Below are 7,827 nucleotides of genomic sequence, written 5' to 3'. Positions count from 1 at the left end.
GTGTGTGTGTATGTGTGTGCTGTGTAGGCATAGATGGCTCACCATATTTGCAGATGACATAACATGTGGAGGAATGGCAAACACATTAGATGACCAAGTCGGCATCCAGAGATCCTGGCGGGCTAGATGGATCACTGAGTGTAATCTTATTAGATGATTTCATTGGAATAAACATGGGTTCAAAAAATAAAATTCACAAGTACATGGTGAAGGAGGCACGATTACAGAGCAGTTGTTCTGTAAAAGACCTAGAGATTTGCGTAGTCTGCTAGGTCAGTGTGAGTCAGGAGTGCGATGTGGCAGCCAAAAAAGCTCCAGTGCCAAGCTGCTCATGGAAATGGTCAAAATTCACATTTACACTGTTTTAATGTTTGCCAATTAATTTGCATTCACTATCTCCATTGATCTTCAGTACATTCCCATGCAATAGGTGATATTAATCCCTTGTCATTTTGACACAGGTTTACAAAGCTTTTGTGTCTGAGTCACAACACCATCTCAGATGTTCCTGACTCCAAGTAGAGAACTCAATCCCAAAGCCTTAAAAAATCTAATCTGTAACTTTATTGGTGTTAATAGCAGTTAGGGATTTTACATTTCATTAAGATATGTGTAACTTAGTTGAACAAGTTGTGGTATATGATTTGTGATGGAATAGTACTGTATTATAACAAAGGAAATAATGAAGAGAGAAATGAGCAGAATCAAGAGAACATTGTATACAGTAATAGCAAAATTGTTTTAAGAATGACTTTGAGTGAATAAGTTACTTTGACTATCATAAATACCCAAATTAGCTATAAAGGACATATGAAGAAAGATATTATCTGCATCCAGAGAAAGAACTGATAAATAGAAGTATGTATAGAATAATTTTACATATACACATACATACATACATACATACATACATACATACATACATACCTATTTGTGTCTAATGGTAGCCATCTGTACAGTGAGGGAGGAGGGAAGAAAAGAAGAAGCTTACATGATAATTTTGTTGTATATTTGAAAGAGACAGCAAGTTGTATATAGTAGATTTACAGTTTCATGCACAATCATATTATGGAAATGCTTGTTTATTAGGGGGGGAGAGAGAAAGAGGGAGGTGTGGCTTCCATAAAGGAGGTGAACAGGTGACAACATAAAGCTAATGGGAAATTCTGAAGAAGTTTTGGTAGAGGAGATGTCATTGGGGAAAATGTACAATAAGAAAGGAAGATAGGCCAATTAGGTAAGGACATGACAAGTAGAAGACTGGAGCACCTGACTGGCATTTTCACAAGCTGGAGTAAAAGTGAAGAAGTCTTCCAACACTTTGGGAAGGACCTCTGTGACAAAAACATGTACAACTTCACTTTTTGGCATCCAAAGTACTTCAGATTTTGACCGTTTCCTGCATTTCCAGTCTTATTGTACATTGTTTACTTCTAGGTACTCTGTCTTCCAGTGACAGACTGGCCTCTTTAAGTTACTTCACAAAAGACAATACACGGCTGGACTGTGAACTTTTATTGGCCATCCGTCATGCCTGGGATTCTCTTCCTCCTTATATCTACCTGACTTCTTTGGCTTAAAGTCCGAGCTAAAATCTCATCTTTTACAACAAGCTTTACCTTATCCCCCTTGATAGCTAGCACCTTCCTTCTAATGATTATCTCCAATTTATCTCATACACACACACACACATGTGAATGCATGTATGTATATACACATATATACGTATGAAGGTATATATATAGGTACGTATGCATAAATATATATTATATGTGTGTATATCTATCTGTATCTTTTTTGTACCTATTTATTTGCATGTTGTCTCTCCTATTAGACCATGAACTCCCTGAGATATGTATATGTGTATGTGTGTGTACATTTATATTTATAAATATGTATATATACACACATACACATACAAACATGTATATATGCACGCATGCATGTGTGTATATGTATATGTATGTGTGTACATATTTGTCTGCATGTTGTCTCTACTGAACTCCCTGAGAGCAGGGACTGCTTTTAAAATTCTGTGTAGGTAACCTCAGCCCTTGCACTATGCCTGGCAGACTGTAGGTGCCCAAGAAATTCTTGTTAGCCGACTGGCTCACTGACTAAACTAGGGCTTTTTAGCCTGCTAAAGACAAAGCTAAGGAGGGGAGGAAAATTGTTTTCAATTAAGTGAAAGGATGTCACAAGGAAGGAAATTTAGACTATTTGGCTTGGAAATATTTAAGATTGATGTGAAGACACATTTTCTAACAATAAGAATGGTTCTAAACTGGAATGGGCGCCCTCTACAAGTGGCACTTCCCCACTTCTGAAGGTCTTTAAGCCAAGACTGGATGATCACTCGTCAGGCACATTAGAGTGGGACTTCCTTTTGGTTTGGGATTGGACCAGATGCCTCTGAGGTCCCTTTCAATTACCAAATTCTATAATACTGTGATTCTATCATTCCTCTCCCAAATGACAACCCTTTCGATACTTGAAGACAGCCATCTTTTTCCTCTTTTCTTCTCAAGTCTACATATCCCTAGTTCTTTCATATGGAAAGATCTTGATGCCATTCATCATTTTGAAGTCTCTTTTCTGCATGCTTTCCAGCTCAACCACATCCTTTATGAAAATGTGACACCTAGACCCAAAGGCAATCCTGTGACGTTACCAGGAGATAGTACAGTGGGAATATCACCTCTCTAGTCCTTGGCACTCTGTGTCTATTCACGTGGCTTAAAAAAGAATATGCCCCTTTTAGCCGCTGTGAGCACAAGTTAATTAAGTATGAATTTCAAGATCATTAGAATGTTGAGTTCCAGAATAAATCAATTGTTTCCAAATAAACACCCACAGAATGTTTGCTATTCCAGGTCTCTATGGGCCATGTGTAGGAGAGCAAAGAAGAACAGAGTGTGGCAGACATGTTAAAATAAAGGATTATACTTAGTGGGAAATGGTCATGTTTATCTTCTCTTTCTCCCTTCTTAGGTATTAATTAAACAAAATGTCCAAGATAAACCATACCATGGTGACCGAGTTCATTCTCTTGGGACTGACTGACCAACCTGAGTTGCAGCCTATCCTCTTCATAATATTTTTACTGGTCTATCTCATCACTGTAGTGGGGAATGTAGGAATGATCGCGCTGATCAGGGGTGACCCCAAACTTCACACTCCCATGTAATTTTTCCTCAGCCACTTGTCATTTGTAGATCTCTGTTATGCCACCAACGTCACACCTCAGATGCTGGTCAATTTTTTGTCTCAAAGAAAAACCATTTCATTTGTAGGCTGCGTCATACAGTTTCATCTTTTCATTGCTTTGGTAATCACAGATTATTACATGCTCACAGTTATGGCCTATGACCGTTATGTAGCTATCTGCAATCCACTGCTCTACAGTAGCAAAATGTCCAAGAACGTCTGTATCTCTCTGGTTGCTGCAACCCATATCTATGGCTTTGTCAATGGTCTGATACAGACCATCCTGATGCTTCGTCTATCCTTCTGTGGCCCTAATGAGATTAACCACTTCTACTGTGCTGACCCACCTCTCATGGTCCTCTCCTGCTCAGACACTTACATCAAAGAAACTGCCATGTTTATAGTTGCTGGTTCAAACCTCACCTGCTCTCTGACAATCATTCTCATCTCTTACATGTTCATTTTTGTGGCCATCCTGCGCATCCGCTCGGCTGAGGGACGGCGTAAAGCTTTCTCTACCTGTGGCTCCCACCTGACAGCTGTCACTATCTTTTATGGGACTCTATTTTGCATGCATCTGAGACCCCCCTCAGAGACATCTGTACAACAAGGGAAAATTGTAGCAGTTTTCTATATTTTTGTGAGTCCTATGTTAAATCCCTTGATCTATAGTCTGAGGAATAAAGATGTAAAGGAGGCTGTGAAAAGAATTGTCAGAAATAAATTACAGGCTAAATAAGGCCACGATTTCCACCCTATCTGTGTTTCTCCAAGATTACATATAGATGGCCCCCAATAAGTGTTTGCAGATTAATTGCTATTAGTACTAGTATCCAAAGAGACAGCACGGTAGACGTCCAAGAGATATGTAATAACAAGGAATTTTCAGTCCTTGTTAGCCATGGTTGGAGCATATATGTAAACATATCTGTATGTATACACACATACACATATATATATATATGAACATATGCTCCATATTGAGACCATATACTTCATATTCACTTTAAAAAGTTTTAATTGATATCTTTTTTTTTTATGCTAGTCATTTACTGATATGTATTCCAAAAGGATGGAGTATAGTACCTTCCCTTACAAGAAAGAAATCAAGAAACATGGACACAGTCACCATGTATTTGAATGCATGTACTATTCATTTATCTATAGTGTTCTCCTTCGCTATCTGTCCTGGGGGGAGGAAATATATATCATCATTTGTTCTCTGGGACCACGTTTGGAAAATGGAATTAATCTGAGTTCAGACAACAATGTGCTGTTCTCATTGATATTACCATAGTCATGCTCATTGTTATCCTGGCTCTATATTCTTTACTCTGCATCAGTTGATGCTGATTCACATTGTCCTGAATTCAGATGTGTTTCATAAGATACTATACTATTCTATTCTATTTCTATACTACAACTTGTTCATCCACCCCCCAACTAACCAAACCCACAATATTTCCAGTTTTTCTCCGTACTATACAATGTGCTAGTATCCACACATAGAGCATTTCTTTATTTTACACCCTTGTGGTATAAGATATGACAAGTCATGGAATTAAAAGGTCAGAGGCTGTGAGTTGCTCAATACTATTAATTATGTAATTCTAAATTGTTTTACAAAATATTATGTATACGTATATATGTCAGTATATACAGACATATATGTATATGTACATATGTGTGCATATATATGCCTTTTCAATGTCCTTCAAACATTGCTTAGTTCCATTTTTTTGTCATCTTTGTCAATGTAATGCATTCTTTTAATTAATAAAATTCATTTTTCCTATTGGATGTTCTAGTTATATTTTATAATGGAGGTTGCGTTGAGTAATTAAAATGATGGTATAGTCATAATTTAAAGACTGCCTTTTCAGACCACTAGTTAAACAAAAAATAAGGTAAGGCTGAAATCTGTGAGAAGAAACATGATCAAGTTTGAACTAACTGACCATGAATACATCATCTTAAAAGTTTCCAACTGTATTCTCCATATCTAAGACAGGTCTAGGCACCTGAAATCAATGACAAAACCACATTAAATTTACTTACCAAGAATGCATTGTTCACTTGAGAACTGTCCAACATTGTCACATGACACTTCCCACCAATTTGCTGGGGAGAAGGTATTTGCTTCTTTTCAGCAGTTCTTTAGGAACTGAGTCTAGGACCCTAAATAGTCATTCAAAGTTCTCCTTACACAGGAGGATCTTTGAAAAATGGTATAAATACAGAGCACCCTTGTTTAGATATTTTCTATTTCCTGCATGAAAAGGAGCTTGCAATCCATTTCGTCCAGGCCTTGTATGGAATGACAGTTTGTTCAAGATGGCGAAAATTACAACAGGGGAATAATTTCTTTTCTTTTTTTTTCTTTTTTAATTCATCTTGAACTTAAATACAAAAAGACAAAAAAAAGAACATTCCTATATACACAGAATAAAAAGAGGATTAAATAGAAAACCATAAATTTTCATAACACATTATTTACTTTTTTGTAAACCCATATAATAAATCATACATATCATTTTCAAAGTTACCCGACTTTTCCTTCTAAGTTTACTTTTGTCCTCTGTTGTGTACTTTTATTTTCTCTCAGCCTTCCCACCCCACCCTAGAACTGGTTACCTTTAGACACAGAAATGTACATATGTATAAAACCATGCTATACAGATTTCTATTTTTCAGTTGTTTCTCTAGATGTGGATAGAATTTTCCTTCACTGGTCCTTTGTATCTGATTTGAGTATTTACAATACTCAAAATGACTTAGTTGTTCAAAGATGTTCTTAGAACAATATTGGTGCTACTGTGTAGAACATTCTCTTGCTTCTGCTCATTTCACTCTTCATCTTTTCATGCAAGTATTTCCATGGTTTTCTAAAATCAACCAGATCATCATTTTTATAACACAATGGTATTCCATCACAATCATATACCATAACTTGTTTAGCCATTCCCCAACTGAGGAGCATCCCCTCAATTTCCAGTTCTTTGCCACCACAAAGAGAGCTGCTATAAATATGTTAGAACACTTAAGGTCTTCTCCTCTTTCCCTAATCACTTGGGAAAGGATCTAATAATGATATTGCTGGGGCAAAGTGTTATAATTCTTTGGACATAATTCCAGGTTGCACTTGAAAATGGCGGAATCAGTTCCCAGGAAATCATTTTAGAGAGGTCATTCAAACCTCTGAATCTACCTGATCTTCCCTGTTACATTTTAGTTGACAACCCCATTTAACAAAAGGTATTATACCTCAACAGAAGACATTTTCTCAGACAAGTGTTCATACAATTATATGATAAATTTTTTCTCACATTTTTCAGTCCATCTGCTCAATCAACTAACTGGGCCTAAATGGCTCAGTATTTCTGGTAACTGTTGAATGGGATTTGCCCTAGAAGATGACCTTTTAAGATCCCTTTTGGAGTTATGATACTTGCATCTTTATTTGTTTAACTTTTTAAACCTAAAACAAAACCAAAAGAAACAAAAAAGAGCCTGATTCTTCTCCTCACTTCAATCAACTCTGCATATCACAGCCAGTTATCAGTTTATGTGACAGTTTATGTTTCATGAAAAAAATATTCTATGACCTTAATCAGTTCCCCTCACTTCATTGCTTTCTCACTGCTTACAGAATGTTAAACAACTGGCATCCTAACACTGCAGGTCCTCTATACCAGTTTGCACTTCTGATCTTTTCTTGGGTGATCCCCAACGTCAATGTTCTCTGTCTTTGACCACCAAGTTCTTCACTGGAGTGCATAGGGTGACTGATGCTCTCAATCCAAGCCCACTGTGAAAGACGAATGCACTCAGATCTACTATTAGATGTCAATCTGTTAATTAAAGAGTCCTATTAAAGAGGAACCCATTGCTCCAGTAAAACTGCCTTCCTTGCGGTTCTCTGAAATACTATGTGCTTTCTAGCTTCCACATCTTTTGCCAAATCTCTCTGTCTATAAAATGACCTTGAACATGCAGTCACAGACACAATTCACAGAGTGGGAATGAATCCCTGAAGAGATCTTATCCAACCCTTATACAAACATGATATCCCTTAGCAACACCCCAGATAAATGGCCATTCATCTTTTTCTTGAAGATTTTAAGTGAGGATGAAACCATTGCCTTTTGAGGAAATGTGTTCTATTGTTGGATAACTCTAAAAGTTAGGAAGGTGTTCCCTATGTCATGCATAGGCTTACTGTTTTGTAACTTCGCATATAGTTCCTAGTTCTGCCCTATGGGGCCATGAAAAATGACTCTTATGTCTGACTCTCCCCTTCCTTCCACATAAGAGCCCTTCCAACACCTGAAGATAACTATTACATCCTCATCTTCTGAGCAGGCTTCCTCTGATTTCCACTTTTCATTCATCCAAAGTCTGTAAAGCCCAGGTGGGACCTGCCCCCCATCTAGTATGAAGCCTTCTCTTATCATATAAGGTCATGATGAGCTTGCCTTTTTATTGGCACATCATATACTTCTCTCCAACTAATAGTCTTACAGATGTTCTTGGAGACGTTGAGAGGTTAAGTGAAGTTATTTACCCAAGGTCACACAGTCAACATGCGTCAAAAGCACAAATTCGAACACTGGGCTTCAT

General features: G+C 37.3%; 1 protein-coding gene across 1 annotated transcript; it reads left to right on the top strand.

Annotated features, from left to right (window-relative positions):
• The first annotated feature begins 3,007 nt into the window (after positions 1-3,007).
• On the top strand, positions 3,008-3,946 carry LOC110199630 (olfactory receptor 5M5-like). The gene is given in 1 exon segment (XM_020974503.1): positions 3,008-3,946. A coding segment is annotated over 1 exon segment (939 nt).
• The last annotated feature ends 3,881 nt before the right edge of the window (positions 3,947-7,827 follow it).

This window comes from Phascolarctos cinereus, unplaced genomic scaffold (assembly GCF_003287225.1).
Source record: "Phascolarctos cinereus isolate Bilbo 61053 unplaced genomic scaffold, phaCin_HiC Scaffold_9;HRSCAF=440, whole genome shotgun sequence".
NCBI classification, from domain to species: domain Eukaryota; kingdom Metazoa; phylum Chordata; class Mammalia; order Diprotodontia; family Phascolarctidae; genus Phascolarctos; species Phascolarctos cinereus.
The sequence above is the reverse complement of the archived record's forward strand: the minus strand, read 5'-3'. Positions and strand labels throughout refer to the sequence as shown.